Genomic DNA, 20,479 nt, shown 5'->3' with positions numbered 1-20,479 from the left:
TGACATTCACGATATTTATTTCATCAAGAAGCTAATCTGAGTCCCTGGACAGATACAAAGGTTGCAAACATGGATCCTCATGTTACGGCATTTTCTATTAATCCTACTAACTGTACTGCACACCCCGTGACCGTGACTCCACGCTGTTCTACTTCAACTCGGCAGAATTTGTGCTCAGCCCGAGTGTCATGTCTGTTCCCAGGATACAGGGGTCAGAAAGGAGAACGAGGCCAGCTTGGTTTGGGGTTACCAGGAGATCCAGGACTCATGGGGCCGCCAGGTAAGAACAGCACGCTGCACTGAGAGGCCTCCATGTCTGAACGTGTCATGTGTTGTCCGTTTTAACACATAGTGACACACAGTACATATGTAACACATAGATGTGGTCGAATGGAGGTTACATAAACAAAGAGAAGGAAGGAAATGAGCGATACTGTGGAAATCATGTTTTGTTACAGTCAGAAGAAGAGTTTGTGTTTCATGTTGCTTTAACTGCATATTTATAAAACAATAACTCAAGGCTGCACTCATCAATATTTTCACATTAACAATGATACTGTGTGAAGAGAAATGGGTCATTCATAGAGATGAACCCACCGAGAATAACCAGCTGACTCTGCACTTCCTCTCAGCGCTATGGAGGTTTTTTTTCATCATCTTTTAAGTCAAGTCAGAATCTGTTTGTACAGCCCGAAATCACAAATCACTCTTTGCCTCGCCCAGTGTATGACCCTAACTTCATATGAGGAAAAAAAACTCTTTTAACGAGGATAAAATGGAAGAAACCTCACGAAGAGCAACAGAAAAGGATATTTAGAGACAGACAGACAATAGATGCAATAGATGTGGCCTGTGCAGAACAGACTTATTCTGATTTTATTAGCATTGTTTCCACCAACAGCAGACGACTATTTTTAGTGTTAAACAACCCAGTCAGTGACTATTGGACAGATATTTCCCTCAGGAGTTGGTGGAGACCAAAACAGAGTTAAAAGAAGAGTGAATATTGGACTTCATCCGGTGGAAACACGACTCCAAATGAGTGCCAGTGTTGCTCCACATCTGCGTTATTATGTCAATGTTATATTTACAGCTTGTTGTGCTCCAAAAAAATAACTGCTGCTTTCTATCATAATTCTAAGCCTTGAATTTTGACTGAATTCAAAGGTTTAACCCTTTCATGCATAGAGGTCACAGCAGTGTGCAGCTATTCAAAAAGCTGTTTTCTTGTATATGCATGAGTTTTGATGGCATAGTTGCACATCAGCCACTACAGTGAAGCTACTGCATCATCAAACCATCAAAGTGAAACCAAGATGGTCGACAGACCAGAAAATACCAAGTTGCTCATTTTCTTCTGTTCAAATGTTCTATAAAAAGAGATCCTTGCAGGTCAGAAAAATATTGTAGAATTGTACATCATGTATCACTAGCTATATTTCAATGTAAACATATCTTTATAAAATATGGGTTGAAAAAAGTTCAAATCTTGTTTTTCACGCCTGAAGATGCATGAAAGGTTAAAAGTAGCACTGATTTTAACCATTTAACCTTCCAATAACCAGCCATTGACCTGCAAAACATAAGGAAGTACGTTAGTTGTGTCTCTATATAAGAGCACCTCTGGAAGTCGAGACGCTCGAGTTTCAATTAGACCACATTAGTCACAGAATCACCGGGAAGCTCTTTCCTCCTCCACATCCACCGCTGTTCATCACGTTTTCTGACTCGTCCACTAAAAAGAGGAAAGAGTAGCACATATCACCATGAAACCACAAAACTGCTGTTGTGTCAAGTCTCAAACTTTAAATTCTCTTTCAGTCTTCATTCAGTATCACAGCGTGTCGGAGATAAACACGGTTCCCAAATGGTGTTATGTTTTCCAAAAACTCCGGCGCTGCTGTGACATAAATGGGACCCCATTAGAGGGCAAAATGCTGCAATGATGGAGCAATGACGTCCTGTAAAATATAAAAGCCCACCATGGTGTCCCAAAAACCAAAGTTTCACTGAGCACAACCTCAGATGTCGGCTTGTCCGCTGCTCCTGTGAACTAAAACAAATAACTTCAGTGATGAGAAGTGGGATTACAGCAGGAGTTTACCGCTGAACCTAAAGTCACCCATCCTACCTATGTATGTGCATAATGCATGTGTCGGCCAACGGGAACATGGCTGCAGCTCCCCTGGGGAAGACACCACCTCCAGGGAAGCACAGTGATAGGAAGCACATCTGGCACAACTGGCGGGGTTAGACTTCAGCTGTATTTGCATCTTTGAAAGAGCTGGAATGTACTTTAAAAAAAAAAAAAACTGCTTCACATCTGCTGGACCACTGTGATGGTTTTCCCTGCACATTTACAAATCCCTGTGCAACAGAAGATTATTCCTACCCACCACAATTTCTGTCACTTGGCCACCGTAATGAGGCTCAGCTCACTCCTGCTAAACCACCTACGGGTTTCATATACAGGAGATCCACACAACTCGGTTTTATCAGTTTTACTATCAGGGTGTAAAAGCCCCTCTGGCAGGCGACAATCTCAGCGTTGTAGGTTTGCGTGAGGGCATTACAACACAGGAGAGATCTGAGAATATCTGAATGAATGAAACCTACTAATAATCTCAAGTAATTACTGGTAATTCATGTGTGACTGACCACCCTCGCTTCTGTGCATCCCGATGGTGCTTCTGCAGATTCATGCCGTCTGTAGCACCGTCGCCGTAGCAGACAGAAAATACATTATTTTTTTGATAATAAGCATTGCTGTTGTCAGTAGTAGCACCGCGGACGGCTTTGTGTGTGAGCAGTTAAGCAGGAGATGGATGTGGCACTGATGAAAGGGTCAAGTTGTGCTCTGAGAGGGAGGAAAAGCACAAGGCAGCACCTGTGATTCCTTTTGTATTAACTGCAGAGGAGGAAGCTGAGGCTGGTCTGACTGATGTAATGAACACTCCCGTGGCTAGACCGCAGTGGAGGGTTTTTTAATAGGCTTACAGAGACCCGTCAGAAAGAAAACATTATCACTGCCTCCTGTGTTTGTGTGTGTGGACAACATGTGAGAGACAAGGAGGCAACGTGGATGGCTTTGCAACTTCAGCGCGCTGTTGCTAAGTAACATAAGATACTAATGTCTCATCTGCTTGCAGAGTGGACAAATGTTCCGTCTCTGTCCTTCATTCTCATTGCTATTAAATGAAAGACTTACTTCATTGTGAAGTAGATATCCAGCTTTTTCTCGGCCGAGCTCGCTTGTGTGAAAGTGACACATGTAATGGAGTGAAGCCATTTTAAGGAAAGATGATAATGTGGAGAAGAATTTACAGCACACAGTACCAATATATCAGAAATAAGATGATATCAGTCAATATATCCTCTCTGATTTATTGCTCTACCTCTTGTAGGAATATGTCTGGTAGATACAAAGTGTACTGTAGCCTTTTGGCTTAAAACCACTAATATATTGCTTCATACTTCCAAACAGGATGTCACACTTCTTTGTGATGCTTTCCACATGCAGCTTTTCACAGCCTGTGTGTGCGGACAGTGTTTGACAGTGTGTGGTTGTGTGAGGGAGCGTGTGCTTCTGCCATATCACACTTTGGAGTTTCATCTCTAATGGAAAGCTCTGCCGACTGGGTCGGTGGTTCCATCCCCAGCTCCTATGGGTCAGCATGTTGAGGCGTCCTTGGCGCTGACGCTGAACCCCAACTTACTCCTGAAACACATCCTCAAGTGTGTGAAAGAACAGTCTCCTCCAGCTTAGATTCCTCCTGTATGAATGACGTGTGAATGGGTGAATGAGGATGTGATGTAAGACTAATAACAACCTGCAGCCAGTGCAGGAATTAATCATGTTTGATTCTCCATCCAGGTCCTCCTGGGATCACTTCTCAGGGCCCTTCTGGCTCTCCGGGGCCCCGTGGACCTCCTGGGATGTGTGACCCCAGTGACTGTCTCCGTCCATCCCTATGAACCCAGCAGAGGGGTGTCGGGCGGATGGAAGACAGTCCTCCGGCTCCTCTCTCGGAGAAGGTCGGCCTCGCTGTGTCCTCGGCCCCGGTTCGATTGGACAGTCTCACAGCTGACCTCTTTTTTTTTCACTTTACAAACACATTTGGATGCAGCCAGGATATTTTTGTTGTTGATTTTGTTTTGAATGCAATAGAAAACCTTTTCATTTCTTTTTTGCAATGCGGTACTTTTAAGTTATTTCTTGTTTTCACATCCCCTACTGTGATATAATGCATTCCTTGTCAACTCTCATTATGACTTTCAAGACCATGAAATGACTTTGTTTCATCAAATTCAGTGCTGTCTGAAAACATGATCTTAATTATTTGTTTGCCTCCTTAATGGGCATGCCTGTTCACTCTTCTGTTCTTATTCAGATAAGCCAATGTGCTGGCAGAAGGTACATCTCATGTGTGTGTGTGTGTGTGTGTGTGTGTGAGAGCGAGCAGAGATTAGCTGAATGAATATACTTGTTTTATGTGTTCGTGTGAAGAAAATTTGCAGATTTATGAAACTCCTTATGCAACCAAAGTGCAGCAGATGTGTCCGATATGGAAATTATTTATTTTTAAGTGTGTTCTGCAAGAATGTATTTAAAAGATGGTACTAGCAAATGTAGTAAATGTAGCACGGATACTCAGTAATATCATCGCTCGCAAGCGGATTGATACATTTCTGGATTACTAGTTAGTTTTGTTTTCTGAAATTATCACTCGTGACACATTTTGCAGCGTGCACGATAATCTTTTTTTTTTTTTTAAAAAGATCTACAGTGTAATCGCCAATAAAGACGTCTTCCCATTATCTGTAGGTTAGGTAGCGCCAGAACTGAGCACTCATTAGTGAGATTTGCAACTACATGCAACTATTTATAAGAGACGTACATCAAGGGCAGATTTGAAACGAATGTTCTGTAAATGTTTCATATTTATATCTATATTTAATGAGTGTGACCTCACATTCACCTTTACTGTTGGTTTAATCTGTAAGTAAGTCGAACAGCTGATTGAACAAGTGATTGTGTTTTTTTTTTTTTCCTTTTTCCTGTCTAATGGGGCTTGTAATGGGACCTGACAATATAATTACATAAGCAAGTTGTCATTGTAATGACGCATAAAGGTTCTCACTTTTGTTATCAATCATACATTGCTGCAAATGTTGAAGAGAATGTTGAAGTGTGTGTGTGTGTGTGAGATGATGGTTATTAACATTGTTTACAAAGTGTTGTGTATGATGATTCCTCTGGTTTATTTGTATATTTTTGATTTTCAGCCACACAAAGGAAATCGGACTACTACACTACGCCTTCAGACTTTGTGTTTCGCTGACACGTGTTCTCTTAAATGTACTTGAACTTTCTTGTTGTTTGTTTTCACGGTCTACATCCTGGTTTTTAGCTTGCAGACCATCCCTGTGTGTGTCACTAAGACTGGAGTTTTGATTTATTTATTGTTCTAACAAGTTTCAGCAGCAATTTTAAGTGTTTTCAACTAATAATTCAGAAGAACGTTTTGAGTCAGCTTGACCCAAACAGGCCACATGTTACTTATTTAAATGAATGCTGTGGTTTGAAGATTTTTAAGTAAATGCACAAATAGTTAATCCAATAAGTGACCTAAACGTTTAGTTTGATAACCACACTACACAATGGTGGTAGTAGAAAAACATAATTGGCCTCTAGTGTATATTACTTTCCTGAAACTTTCATTTTGAGTGCTGTTTAATGAGTTTGACTCAAAGGGTTTAATTTTACTTTTAAGTGTCCTGTTGTGATTAATGTTTGAAATGTTCTGTGGGTGTATCTGAAATTTTGTGACATTAAGAACTCGGTTCTATCTGTATTTCATCCTTTGAGATCTGTTTGACACTTTCCCTTTCACTTCATGCCTCACATCATCATGCTTCTCTTACACATATGAATTATAACTCGCATCTTACTTTGAAGCTGCAGAGCATTTTTTTTTTATATATATTTTTCTCAGCATGCAGGCTTGGTTTTTATCTCTGCCAAATTTTATCAGTGTGAGTGGGTCTAATTTTAGATGGGTATTGAATCAAATGTGTGCAACTGACTTCATTTGTGAGTTGAAAGAGCCCCCTGCTGGACATTCATTTATTTTCTCATTGCTTGTAATGTGAATGGAAAACCATCTTTCTTTGGGTTATAGGCTGCATAAAATCCCCTCCTTCTATTGGCTTCTGTCCTTTCATCGTGCTAATTTTCATATTCCATTTAATGGGTTCCCCTCGAAGACAATAACGCCGACCTTGACCAAATTCAAATGAGACGGCATCAGCAAACTAATGCGATCTGAACTTTTAGGTGTTCTGATGGGAGCAACTATCTGCGTATATTGAATTTAGCTTGAATTGATATTAATGTGCACCCGTTTGTGACTTCAATTTAGCTAAACAGTATGATAACTAGGGAGGACACAAAATGGCTGCTGATGTCACAGCCCACTTCACTAGCAATTTGCTGCCAGCCATTTTACATCCCTCCCAGTTAAAATCCATTTATTCTAAGTGCAGAATGTCAGAGGAAAACAAACTCAAAGGATGGAGGCGTTGTAGGTTGAAGTATCCTTTAAATGAAATGCTGTTATATGCCTAAAGTTTGGCAAAAATCACTTTAAACAATAACATTAGTTTTATACATCCACATATTACATTATTGCTGATTTTATTTTATTTTACTGTAATGGAAGTTGATCCCGTTGCCACATATAATCTAATCTTGTAAATAAGCTTTTAATGAGGGGGAATATGGATCAGCCTCTCAGCATGGTCCCTCGGATTAAAAATGTCTGCCTGCTGCTTACATCTCTGCTCATGTATGAGCTCATGTCGTGCTGAGTGAATTAATGTGTGTTTATGAAAGTCTTTGTTTCGTTGAATATCTACCTCAGTCTTGGTTTACCACACATCTACATGATTAGCTATTTTGGAAAAAAACAAAAAGAAATATCACAACACTGACTGTTGCCTTTTAATAATGATAATGATTAAAAAAAAAAAAAAAAGCAATTGAAACCTCATGTGTAGTAAAAATAGATATATTGCAGTCCTGGATGTAGACGTCAGTAGAAAGGTGGAGGCGGTGATGGTCCTGTTGTGTACGTGGTTACCAGATGTCAGAGGTTATATTTTACACTTTTCTTTGCAGCATCTTTTACTGACACTGATTACCGGCACCTGCCTTACACATGTGCAATAAATGTTATTCAGTGCTTCATTTCTTGTCTTGTGATTTTTGAGCACTAACACACAATGTTTCAAATATTAAGATTAAGATTTGTCTTTTAAGTTAATTCATGAAAAATGCGAAGATGTGTTATAAAACCCACTTCACCGTCTCACCTCAGTGTTCATTCAGGAGCTGGTAGGGAGCTTTTAATCACATCACATGATCTTCATCAGCCGATTGTCATACAAATGTAGATTAAAAGAATGTAGATGAGAAACACTGAGTGCTCAGAGTGAAATTTAAGTGTCTGCATTTGTGTGAAAAGTGCAGAAGAGTTACTAAGAGCTGAGATTGTTTTGGCCACTGTAATATTTTTGTTTTTATTTGAGGTGAACAACATCGATTTTGTGTTTCCACATATTCTATCGTCACAGAATGATCCCAGTATACAGAAATAATCAAACACTGCACGTGTTGTTTTCTTTATTTGTAACATTAATGAGGGTCTCCCTCATCCCTAAAATATATTTTCATATACGCACGACTGCAGTCTGTTGTCATTCTGTACAATGAGGCAAAATCTCACATCAGGTTGTTTTGTAGGAAATATAATTAACCACAACTCAAACATTTTTTTTTTTTACAGATTTACAACATGTTCAACAAACTGAAGTCAGTGTGACTTGTTTTTCATGTTTTCATCCTCTCTCCTTTTTATTTTGAAATGCGGGGCTGAAAGGACGGTCAGACATAAAGAAATTAAATTAGACTTTAGAAATAAATTTTAAAAAGTTGGTTTCAGCAAATGCATCTTTGGTAGAATAGCACATACAGAACAAATAACTGAAGAAGGCACTTGAACCAAACAAAATCATGATCCTGCTCTGCTTTGAGTATTTGAAATGTTCTGTGGGAAACGGATGAGCCTTTAATTAATAGGAGCAGTGTAAATGGACATAAACAAAAAGAAGATGCAGGCAGAGGTACAAGGAGAGTGGGATAAACAAACGTTTCTGGTCATATCGTCTCAGAAATGTGAGCACATCATCCTGAAAATATCAAAACAACTCTCAGGTTGAAAACTCCAGAACAAGCTAGATTCTTGAAGCACATTAAAAACACTGTTTTTTGCCTCCTTCTGATGGAGATGTGGCTGGCACATAACATGCTCACAAGACTAGAGGTTAATGGATTGAAGACACCGCACCAACCGCAGCCCGTTTGGAAGGCAGTGTGAAAAATGTTGTGTGCTCAGGGGACCTAATCCAACAGTCTTTCTGTCTCTGTCAGAGTGGCTCTTAGTTCCCTGCAGGTCCCTTCACATCCAGAGACTGGTGAGCGGCTCCTGCCTGGAGGTTGCAGGCCGACGGGTCACAGTAACCATTAGGACCGGCTGAACCGGGAGGCCCAGGTACGCCGGCCATTCCGTGAGCTCCAGGAGGTCCCCTCTGCCCGTCCCGACCATCCTGACCATATCCAGGTTTACCCGGCTCACCTGAAACCACAGAAGTCACCTTAGGATGCTAGCTGCTCAATTTAAAGTCTTAAAACACAGTCACGTGCACTTATATACAATGAAAGAGTTTCTGGATATTGTTAATCGCTCCTCCTCTTCCTAACTCGATTTTAATATTAGTGATCTGAACAAAAATCATGTAAATACCCTTCAAGGTTGAAGAGCAGGTTTAAGAGGCAAAACTGACTCACCAGGAAGTCCAGGGGGTCCTGGCTGACCTTTAGGTCCCCGTACTGTGGGCCCTCTGGAGCCTCTGTCTCCCATTTCACCTACAAGACATATTTTGTTATGAAGATGTTTGTGCACAACAAAGACAAACGTGTCATTGTTTTATTTGATGTATCATTTGCTCACATCACCCTAAACAGTGACACCTGCCAATACATTCATTACCTTTGGCTCCTTTCCTTCCTAAAGGTCCTTTGGGCCCTTTAAGTCCTGGAAGGCCTCTTGTTCCAGACTGCCCAGGGAAGCCATTGTCTCCTGGAGCCCCAGGAGGCCCTGGAGGTCCAGGTTTTCCAGGTAAACCAGCTACGCCAGACTCTGGCCTCCTTAAACTAGCAGCTAACTGGGCCAACTGTTCTGTTGGAGGATAACCGAAAGAAGACGAAGAACAAGATGACCCATCACGTACAGAACAGGCAGCAGGACACGAATGTTCCACTTGTAGTTCACAATTATCAAGGGGACTTTTTAAGATATAACACTTAGCAATAAATCATGGCGTTGCATAAGAAGGCTCGTTTCTGAAAGCTCAAAGCAGCTGTCATGGAGGAGATGGGCCAACAGCTCTTGTACTTGAGTTCAGAGTGAAGCAGAACAAGGTGAATCTGTGGTCACGATATCCCTCGAGCTTCTCCTGTTTTTCAACCTTTTTCCATAAGCCCTCCGTAAATTGAGCAGAAAGGAGATAATACTCTTTATTTCAAGCAATCAGTGACAGAAAATTTATGTTCATAGTGCAGAGGATATAATATTAATCTCCTGTGGCTCCTTGCTGCATGGTATTTTGCACTTAAGATTCCAGTTTTCTGGCTCCTGATGAAAATTCATGCAGCGCCTGCTTGAGTGCTCTTTTTTTTTTTTTTAAGATTTCCTTTCCAGGCAGACTCTGTGCTGGAAGCAGAGGAGTGTAGGTCTGCTGGAGGTGAAATTAATTTTTCAGCACATCGGGTATAAAAAAATCATGAGTATAGGAGATGGGTTGTGGAGACGTAAGAGCTACAGAATGAAGAGAACACAGGTTGCGACTTCAGTGAAAAAATTTCTGAAGCTCGGTGAAGGGATTTTTCATCCATCAAATAAACAAAGAATGAAGCTTCTTTCATGTTTTTGGTTATGAAACTTTGCCTCTTTTAACTTGAGAGTATTCAGCAACCGCCCAGATCAATGAGACAACGGAGGGGCGGCTCTATGTGTGGTTGTGTAATGAGGCATTCTGGGAAAGATTAAAGTCATGAAATGAGGCACAAGAGAAAGATAAATGAGGTCAAAGGCCTATCACTTCTTACCTTGCATGACTCGCATGCAAACTTGTTTGATGTGCTGATCGCTTGGCTCTTTACCCTGAAAGGAAAAAAAGAGGACTTAATAGATGTCGCGACAGAGTCGAACATCATGTCGAGACTCCACGCTGCTGTTATCCAGTGGAAACAACACTCCTCCTGTTTTATCCGCTCGGTTCTGTTTGGGAGGAGAAGATTCTGCTGTTTTCGGGCTTATAAAACCTGTTTAATACACTCTAAGTGCACTGTGCTGAAGCTAAAAATAGGGCTTCCTTTCTCCTCTTCTGAAAACTTGACAGTTTGGGGATACCCTTTCAACAACACAGGTATTGAATTTGAGCATCTTGCTTATGTAGTCTGATGTATTCCCTGCTGCTGCTGCACAGGATTGAGGTTCAGTGTTTTAGAAGTGTGCAGGGAGAAGGATCCACCCCTGAAGGTCTACTGGCCTCTTCCTAAGTATTTTTATATGTTCTACACACTTTTAAGGAGGAAATTACTACCATTGCTGTATATCCTCCTGAAAGTTGACCCTAACCAGTAAGTAGCTTTGTGAAAATAAGCAGCATACGACGGTGTTGCTGGAAAATAGTTTTCTGTTTTTGTGACTTTAAGCATAAACAAGAGTGTTTTGCACCAACTATACAGAGGGTAGACAAAATATTAGCATTGTATTAGAAAGTACTGTGTAGAAGGACCAGATCACAGCTGAGGAGTGTGATTGTTGACTACCTGTAATCCCTCATGCTAAACCAAAGCTTTTAGGCCTCACAGTTTTGGTTAAGGACCCTTGGCTTGCTCCTCACTGTGTCACACAACCATCGCAGGTCTCCTCATACGTGTTCTCTGAACTTGGACCTACCGCAGGACCCTGGGTCCCTCTGACTCCAGTTGGACCCCTGTTCCCCTGCATGCCACGTGGTCCAGGTGAGCCAGGTGGCCCCTCGATGCCAGGCTGGCCTCGACTCCCCTCGGGACCTCTTCTGCCAGCGTCACCAGGGTTACCAGCCTTAACAAGAGAAGTATTACAAAACTGCAGCACTTTCTCGGTGGTTTGACACACAGACAGGTTAAAGTAGTCTGTCTGAACTCACCTCTCCTTTAGGTCCAGCTTCTCCTCCCTCACCCTGTGACATTATTTATGAAACACAGAGGATGGACACAGTGACAATGTATTCTGGTGAGTATGTATTGTGAATAAAGATGCTGAATAGTTACATTAATAACATTAATGTTAGTGGAACAACTTACAACTTCTCCTTTCTCTCCAGGGTTTCCCTCGTCACCTTGTTCTCCCTATGAAAACACAGCCTGTAAATGATTTATGCAGAGCAACCTACATGCTATTTAAAGGCATTATTACTATAAAGGGAGAATAAATGTTTAGTATCAGAATTTCATACCTGCTCTCCTTTGGGTCCTCCTTCTCCACGCTCTCCCTGTGTTAAACCAAACAAACGTTTAAAGAATGATCATGGAGTGTTGATGCTTGCAGAAATCAGACTTTGAGAATATTCTGTCTGTTCACACTAGAGGGAGCTGATCAGCAGGTTGTTGTTGAGCGTTAATCTCTTTCTTGCAGTTTAAGACAATAATCCTCAACCTGAAATGTCTCTGTGGTGCTTTCTTACCCTCTCTCCTTTAATCCCAGGCAGGCCAGGAGGACCAGGGAGTCCAGGAAGGCCGGGATCACCTTTGGGCCCCTGTAACACATAAACATGCACATCTGATGGGTAGAAACATCTTATCAACGTATATTAAGATCCACAGCAGATTTTACAGGAGAAATAATGCTGTTTTTTAAGTTATTTCATAAAGCAGAATATCTGTTAACATTTCTGAAATGAAATAATAGTAAATAAAAGGCTGGATGTTGTGTGTGCACCATTGTGGACTTTGAACACAGCTCAGCATTGCTTCTTATTCTCTGCAGCATGTTTGTGTGTGCCATTCTCCCTTTGATCAGTGACCGACCGTCTGAGGAATGCCAGGAGAACAGAGAGCTCATTCAGCCTGCTGCTTACGAGTCTCCCCTTACTGTGAAAATAGACCTCATGTGAGATCCAGCCTCGGTCTATTCTCTGAGACATTCCAGCGAAACAACAGCCAGGACCATACACTGTGAGGCTTCCCTCCTTTTCACCGTCTTTCATTCAAAGTTTTAAAAAAGAATGCAAGAGGTAAGTATTGTTTGGTGCCTCTCCTTGTGTATGTATTCTCTAAAGGGTTTTCTATTTATAACCACTAATGATTATTGGCTGTACACTTTATTTTTTCAAAATAAAGGCATGGATTAAAACAAAATCATTCTGTTAACATCGGAATTGTATATATTTGTGCTCATGTGTTTATAACTTACCCTGGCACCTGGCTTGCCGGATGGACCTGCGGGGCCTCGCTCTCCAATATCTCCCTGTGGGGAAGAAGAGAGAATAATAACAACAAGGAGTGAGTTTAAAATTAAAATAGGACGACAAAATACAGAAAATAGAAATTCAAGCAGGCAAAACTACTCACAGGTTCACCGATAGGTCCGACAGGTCCCACCTCTCCTTGTTCTCCCCGCTCACCCTGTAGTGTGACAGTAAAACCACACAGTGACGCATCAGAGGAGGCAAAAATCACAACAGCATTTCTCAACGTTTGCTGTTCTTACTCACTGTTTTGCCAGCAGGTCCCATTGTTCCAGGAAAGCCTGGCTGACCAGCGTCTCCCTGTCCAGAAAAAAACAACAACATTGCTTTCGGATTTCGATAATGTAAGAAAAACAAACCAACGCAACGAACAACTGATGATATTCAATGACTGATGAAGCAAACAACCTTGGTGCCGCTCAAGCCTTTTGGTCCAGGCGAACCAGGCAAACCCTGAGAACAGAGAGCATGTGTTGGAGAGATACAGAAACAAAAACAAGGAGAACAATTCATTACAACAAAGGAGAGATATTTCTAATAGACCTGCCTGTGAGAATCACTGCAGCACAAAGACAGCAGGCTTAGAGCATGACAGAAATGCATTTTGTTAAGCCTAAGGTGATAAAAGTGCTCTGGATATTTAAATCACGGGATGACTTTTATGCCTACAAGATCTTTCTTAATGCTGCCACAAGCAGGCTGTTCATGTTTACCTACTGATCCTCATTAGTGCCATTGATTAGACTAATCACAGATTAAAAGGCTAGAAAAACTTTGCTCTCACTTTCCTGCTCGAGGAAGACACAGCCTGCTTTATGTCTGCAATAACACAGAGGGATGAGTTCTATAGTATTTGCTTGAAAGTAAGTCAGCTTAATGAAATATCATAAAATATGTGATGCTAAAACTTTCCTCTGAACGCTGTTTTTAACTCCAATGTGGATGTGGAGATGAGTATTATACCCCATGAGCTATGGTGCTTTAACCTGCTCCTGGTGGGTTTACTCATGTGCATCCAATCAGTGTTGGTCTTGACAGTCTGGGGTCAAAGGTCATACTCACAGGAAGCCCCTGAAGTCCGACCTCTCCAGGAACGCCTGGCTTTCCAAGGTCTCCCTGGAGGGAAGCAGACAGTGAAAAAATGAAGCAGCCAAATAGCCAACACATTTTACTGTTATAAACTGTAACAATAATAATAATAATAGAAGAAGAAATGATGCTCTACCTTTGCTCCTGGCATCCCAGGAATACCCTCGCGACCGTCAACACCCGGCAAGCCCTGGAGATAAAACATACAGTATGTGACAGAGAATACATCTGAACATTAAATCTTTATTTGTTGTCACTGATCAAATACTCACAGCCTCTCCCTTGGGACCTGGAAGACCTGTGATTCCTCTCAGCCCTTGATCACCCTGAGCAGTAAACAAACAATACCTTTACGTTTAGTGCTTTTGTTCAAATTGTACCAACCAGTGAATCAAGGTTTATTTTCTACTTCTGAAAATGTCCATGTTGTTGGTGTGTTTACTAACCGTTTCACCTATAGGCCCAGATTCACCCATCACACCTCTCTGGCCTTGATCCCCCTGTAATAATGCATTGAATCACATGCTGCTCATGCATACCACATATATAACAAAAGCACAAGAGGAATAACAGCAATTGCACTGTGGGACAAACTCACAGTTGCCCCTGCAACACCCTGGGGACCGGGATCTCCATCATGACCTCGAGCTCCCTGCCAGAGAACAACATAAGCATCGGTATTATAATCTGTTTAAAGAATAAACATTTGAACAGGCAGCTGCTGGAGCTCCTCGTGGTATTTACCCTGAATTTTCAAGTAATTCAAGTAACAGGAGGAATGTGACGTATATGAAATATAGCATGGGCTTAAAAATCATGGAGGTACTTACCATCTCTCCCTTGGAGCCCATCATTCCCATGGCTCCACGAATTCCCTGAGGACCCTGAATTAACAAGCAGACCCAACAGGTGGCTCAGTGAGCAGAAAAAAAAAAAAGAAAAATAGACACAGTAAAAAACAAACTGTCACTTGTAATATCATCTATTAAATGCAGAAGCTAACCGTCGGTCCTTGGGATCCAACCTCCCCCAGACTTCCCTGGTCTCCCTCCTCACCCTGAGTGAATGAAAGAGAAACGACATTGGCGCTCAGATGAAACACTGGACAACAAATCTAGCTACATTAGAGGAGTGAAGCCGGTGGCATCCCGTTGGTGCCTCTCTTGCAGAGAAATGAAAACAGAGTCTGCTCCTATCGACGGTGTGGTTAATTAGAAAATGAGGCAGCCGTTCTGAAAAGTGTTCCTAATGGACTGTAAGGGGTCAAAAGCTGATGATTTAACTCAACAAATTACAGTTCCCCTGCTTTGCAATTTACAAATAATTTAAATGCTGACACTGAGAGACCTGAGGAGGCATTTCCATTAAGATAGATAGGGGTTCGGCTGCACACATTTCCTGTGGTTAAGAAGGCAGCTTTTCTCCTTTTAATTACGTTTATTAGAACTGCTATTACGACATGTAAACAAGGCATAGCTAATAATCAAATATTACACGACAAACAGAAATGAGTGTGATGAAACGGGTCATAGAGACGAGACAGAGGGAAAGAAAGATTTTACAACGTCTGAAATATTCCACTTCTGTTTCATTCAATTCATTGTTTCTGTTTCAAAGCGCTGCATGTTTCTGTCTGTAACTGGGTCACACAATCGTTTTCCTTTACAACCACATACCAGGGCGCAATCTTTCAAATACAAATAGTTATATTTCAATATCCTTGTTGAATATCAAGAAATTACACACTTCCAACCCTTGCACAACATGTTGTTAACTTTAGCTCAAATTTATTTTTGTGAATTTGAAAGTGGAAAACGGGCAAAAGGCCCCTGAAATGAAACTCTCAGTGAAGTAGAAAATCATTCTCGGGGACGGACAGTAAATCATATCCTGGCGTGTGGTGATAAAGGGAGATAGGCCCAGACTCATTTCCATTTATACAGTGCATAGGCACATTACAGGGAGAGGGTAGTTGTGCTTGAACATCATTTTAAATAAATCATCCTCCGTGCATTACAAGGAGTCGGAGGCATTACACACAGGCTTGTATCACTTTGCCTTGAAATAGAGCAGCACAAATAATACTTGTCTCGATGGCGCTGGGAATTCCCATTGAAGTCATGCATAATTTTTTTTCTCATGCCAAATGTTGTGGCATGTGTGACAGTTGTGGAGGGAAATTCACTGTTATGCGGAGCGTAAATCCACTTTGTTGTGTGTTTATTTGTTCCATCGATCTGCATGTGTTCATTTGACATGACTAGAAAATGACTTTTTGAGATTTGTCTCTAAGTTGAGCGTGTTTTACCTTGTGCCCTTGTTTCCCAGGTTCCCCTGCTTCACCTTTTACACCTTTGTGACCCTAGAAACACACACAGAGAATACAGTGAGTGTCCATCAATCACACTGTACTTCGGTACACAAGCATGATTTCACTCTGCTGCTCACCTTCATGCCAGGAAGGCCGGGATGTCCAGCGGCCCCAGGTGGACAAGAGTTTGGACACTAGACAGCAAAATAAAAGTCAGAAAATATTCTTGACATCTTATGCAAAATAAAACAAAAAGACCTCATTCTTAATCTCCAGAAAACAAAGCTTTACCAGGTCGGCACTGCCTTGCATTCCAGCTGCACCCTGAAGGTTGGAGAAAACACAAGTTAACGCTTATATATTAATATATAATATATATATAACATCATGATGGATCATGAAGGAGCTTGTAAATCACTAGAGGAAGGACAGCAGTGTGCAGTGGTGGCATCACTAATGAGGCCAAATTGATTTCATGGCTGCGTCATGCTCCTTCCCTTGTGAAATATAAAGCCAAATGTAATCATTTGCTAATCTTGTGAAATGTCAAATGACACTGTGTCACGCACTCTGGGCCCCGTTGGTCCGCGAGGTCCCTGTGGCCCTCTCACACCCATGGCCCCCTGTGGAAAGAAATAAAATGTGTCAGACACTAAACCAAGAGGATAAACGCAATGAGCTCTCCATTACTGCTGAATACTGAAGATTTCTATCAGCAAGACAGATGACAGGAAAATTATATTCATTCTAAAGGTCCTGTCAAGAGTCATTAGGAGTCCTGACAGGGACTTTTCTGTGAATTACACACTCTGCTACAGTAGCATCTGAGAACTGCCAAAAGTACTGTTATCCTAAATTATCCTAAAACCATAAGTTTACTTTAAACTTACACTGACTCCCTTCACTGCAAAAACTTTTAACGCAGTTTAAAAAAGAAGAAACATCCATAAAACAAACAATAGAAACCATTCACCTTTCTTTTCTTACACAAATGTACGTCAACCAGATTTTATCTAGTGGGATTGATTTTGATTTCACGTGCAGATGCTCATTCAGGGAAATGTTTGAAAGTCCATATTTTCATGTGTAGCAGGAGGTGATGTTATTTTAATTGTACTGTGACACAATGACAGCTAAACCCAGATCACATCCCTGACTGCATTTCCAAAATCACTGCTTTGAAATCAAGTGCAAGCTGATGCTGGCAACTATAGCCAAGGGCAAAATAAAGATTAAAATGAATCAAAAACAAGTCTTCCCTGTAAAGTAAAAATAATGTAACACTAACAAATGACCCAGAGGCAATTTACTCAGATGTAATGCTGAATATCTCATATTTTGTGTTGATTTTCAAGCCATAAACCAAGAGCCTGTGTAAAAGTGTTTATATGAATCAAATCATGACAGAAAATTATTTCAAATAATCTGTTGACAGGTTTCAGTGATGTCTACAATCCACCCACATACTTCAATGTCGGCTTGGACCGACTTTCTCTTGTTATCATGGCCGACACATGAAGATAAACACGTGTGTTCTGCCAGTGGTGGCACACCAGCACCTCAGTGCTCATGCTGGAAGCATTTGATGCAGCAGTGTGTTTTGTTTCCTGTAGTCCTAACTTGAAACAGAGTCACAGTCCATTGCTCTATCTCTACTCACAGGTGGTCCAACTTTTCCCATTTCACCCGTAAGTCCTCCAGGCCCGGGCGGTCCCTGTGCAAAGTCACATTTCATGTGTTCAGTATCGACACATTGTTGATAAAGACTAGAAAAAATGTAATATAAAGGTTGGTAGTGATTGAGAAGCATGAACACTTTACTTACTGGGAGTCCATCTGGTCCAACACCCTAAAGGGAGACAACAGGACTCAGTGTGATGTATAGAATTTGGTGTACGTACACGACATGAGAAAGACTTAATGTGTAATGTCCAGGTTCAGAGTGGAAACACTACTCACAGCTGCTCCGCGAGGTCCAGACTTTCCAGGTTCACCCTAAAGGATGAAGACAAACACATTACATACATAGCTGGGTTTTGAAACAAACACTGAAATACTGCAAGTAAAATTGAGCTGCAGACAGTCTGAATTCACATTCCTCCAGCTCATCACATGACCGTGTTGGGCACACTTGACCCATCATTGTTTAGCCTAATGAGGACCGATGTTGGGGCTTCATTCCCCACGGAGATTACACAGAAGACTTGCAGGATTAAGTCTCATTTGTCATGAGGAATTGGTTTATGCACTGCAGCTCCCGTTGCCTTGCCAGAAGACCGGACAGCAGCTTGGCACCATTTCACTGACAGTCTCTGAAGCAGGAAGGCAAAGGCTCATTAGTCACTCACTTTTTGTCCAAGGGGGCCGTCGGGCCCAGGATCTCCAATAGGGCCGGTCAAACCCTGCAGAGAAGAGACATCATGCATAACTAATACATCATAACAAACCTTGGAGCAATTCAGCATCTAGATATTTTCACCGTACATTTGAGAAACCATATGCAGGTTAAATACATCAGCTACCTCAGCAGGCATCAAATCTCCTCGTTACATCATCACAACACAGTAATACTCCAGTGGGAGGAGTCATACGTATTCACAAGTGGGATTAACTTTGACTATAACTCCCTCCTCTGAAGTGTCTCAATATAAAGTGCACTGCAGCCTCATGGTACTGAGCCACATTGAGATTAAAGCTCCGCTTTGGATCGCGTCATGACGTCCACAAGAGCGTGTTCAATCTAACAGACACACAGAAAAAGTCAGAGGGCAAAAGTCTCAGACTGCAAACCAAGCAGAGAGCTACATTCCTCCGGCTCATTTCAAACAAGCGCAGTGAAAGGAATCATTCCACACCGTTTTGAGGATTCTCCACAGGAGATACCAACAGCGCTCAGCCAACAAAGCTGCCATTGTTTGTAGAGTCCTGGCCCATGTATTGAGGTAAAATGATAATAATCATAATGAACTTCTTTATTCATACAGCACTAAGTCACAAAGTGCATATAACCCAGGTAAGGACTCATAATGCACAAAACATGGACATTTTTATGATAGATTATAATACTGCCTTCTGAATGAGTGTTGAAATGAACCTTTAAACTGAACTGAACACACCTACAGCCCTTCTTTATCAGTCCATCAGCAGCACCAGGATTATGTTTGGATATTTTCCTAACCCTCCTTTAAACTCTGAGGGTGCAAAGTTAATTACACCCAGGCCCTCGTTTACCTTGTTACAAGGGAAACTTGGATTTGTTCATCCTGTTTAATGAATTCCTCACATTTTTGCGCCCATGTCCCAGAGCTCCCCTGCTAAATGTGAAGTTTCACTGGTCATTCTACAAGGCTGATACGTGTGAACATCAGATATATGGTGGGAGGATCACACTTTGTAGTTCCACCCCCTTGTGGGTTGCACATTGACCCGACTAATGCAGCAAACACCAAATATGTAACATATAACAAGCTGTGAGTACTCACATCATTTCCAGGAATTCCAGGTAACCCCGAAGAGCCGGGTTTACCTCCATCTCCGTCAGCTCCCTAAAAACAAAAGGTCCCACACACACACATAATTCAGCCACACAATGAAAAGCAATGCACTACATCTTTTTAATGTTTTTATATCAAATGTTATAGTTACAGGAGGACCATCCTCGCCATCTTCTCCCCTCTCCCCCTGAAACAAAGGAGATTCACTGCTTTACGGGGAGCAAACGGTGAACTACTTGCAAGGAATTTGCCACATTATGTGAACAATCTCACAGAACAGAGAGCACTTACGGCAATGCCATCAATTCCTGGGACACCTGCAGGTCCAGGAGGGCCAGAAGGTCCTTGGCTCCTCTGAGTGAAGCAGCAAAAATGATAATAAGGAGGATAATAAGGAATAAGTATCATCTTAAGTTTCTGAAAACTACCCTTCCAAGTTGTGCCATTTTATCTGCATTGGTCCACTGCTACAAAGACAATATGACAATAATGAAACAGGTGCACCTTGTTGTATGTTGCTAGAGGACAAGGCTGTCTGTGGGATATACAGAAGCAGCTCACTGCCTATAGAGCTGATTTCACGAGCATTAGGGAGCAATTTACAAAAGGAAAAAATAAAAAAAGAGAGTCCTGACAAAAGCAGCATCTCTTTTGTCCGTCACAGATAAATTTAATAAATCTACTAAAGAAAACAATCTGGAACTTCTTGACTGCAAGAACTTGTATGTTTAATGGATCTTGTTATTTAGCATGAACACCAGGAGAAGACTCACCTGCACCTCTGTCACATCAGTCTATGGAGACAACAGAGAGACAGACAGACAGACAGAGAGAGAGAGAGACATAAAAAGTCTTACTTGTGCGGAGCAGATAAGGACAAGCTGCAGAAGCAGAACCAGAAGTGGTCCTCTGACGCCGGGGGCCCGAGCCATGATGTCCCCGTGGGCAG

At 41.6% G+C, this 20,479-nt stretch overlaps 2 protein-coding genes across 2 annotated transcripts in view; one reads left to right on the top strand and one right to left on the bottom strand.

The window, feature by feature from the left end:
* LOC139211001 (collagen type XIX alpha 1 chain) overlaps positions 1–7,249 on the top strand; it is a 92,630-nt gene extending 85,381 nt beyond the window's left edge. The window contains exons 50-51 of the mRNA XM_070841238.1: positions 203–280; positions 3,875–7,249. Coding sequence (XP_070697339.1) covers positions 203–280; positions 3,875–3,975 — 179 coding nt within the window. The 3' untranslated portion in view covers positions 3,976–7,249. The remainder of the gene's footprint in view (positions 1–202; positions 281–3,874) is intronic.
* A 1,250-nt stretch (positions 7,250–8,499) lies between these two features.
* On the bottom strand, positions 8,500–20,462 carry col9a1b (collagen, type IX, alpha 1b). The gene is made up of 32 exons (XM_070841245.1): positions 20,388–20,462; positions 19,822–19,884; positions 19,682–19,717; positions 19,519–19,581; positions 18,385–18,438; positions 17,996–18,031; positions 17,862–17,885; positions 17,697–17,750; positions 16,606–16,659; positions 16,328–16,360; positions 16,174–16,230; positions 16,034–16,087; positions 14,729–14,782; positions 14,556–14,609; positions 14,324–14,377; positions 14,172–14,225; positions 13,998–14,051; positions 13,862–13,915; positions 13,699–13,752; positions 13,045–13,089; positions 12,883–12,936; positions 12,740–12,793; positions 12,582–12,635; positions 11,854–11,925; positions 11,626–11,661; positions 11,474–11,518; positions 11,317–11,349; positions 11,085–11,231; positions 10,229–10,283; positions 9,111–9,299; positions 8,909–8,986; positions 8,500–8,696 (listed from the first exon to the last, which is right to left on the bottom strand). Exons 1-32 carry the CDS (start codon positions 20,460–20,462, stop codon positions 8,500–8,502), a joined length of 2,040 nt encoding a protein of 679 aa, XP_070697346.1.
* Between the last annotated feature and the right edge of the window lie 17 nt (positions 20,463–20,479).

Source organism: Pempheris klunzingeri, chromosome 12 (assembly GCF_042242105.1).
Source record: "Pempheris klunzingeri isolate RE-2024b chromosome 12, fPemKlu1.hap1, whole genome shotgun sequence".
Taxonomy (NCBI): Eukaryota; Metazoa; Chordata; class Actinopteri; order Acropomatiformes; family Pempheridae; genus Pempheris; species Pempheris klunzingeri.
The sequence above is the reverse complement of the archived record's forward strand: the minus strand, read 5'-3'. Positions and strand labels throughout refer to the sequence as shown.

Bases quoted from the DNA above. Each gene is read 5' to 3' on its own strand.
- col9a1b (XM_070841245.1), bottom strand. From the start codon at position 20,462: ATGGCTCGGGCCCCCGGCGTCAGAGGACCACTTCTGGTTCTGCTTCTG. The intron at 13,090-13,698 runs GTGAGTATGACC...CTCTGTTCTCAG, and splicing joins TCGGACTTCAGGGGCTTCCT to GGTTTGCCTGGTTCGCCTGG. The intron at 11,232-11,316 runs GTGAGTTCAGAC...TCTCTTGTTAAG, and splicing joins AAGCTGGACCTAAAGGAGAG to GCTGGTAACCCTGGTGACGC.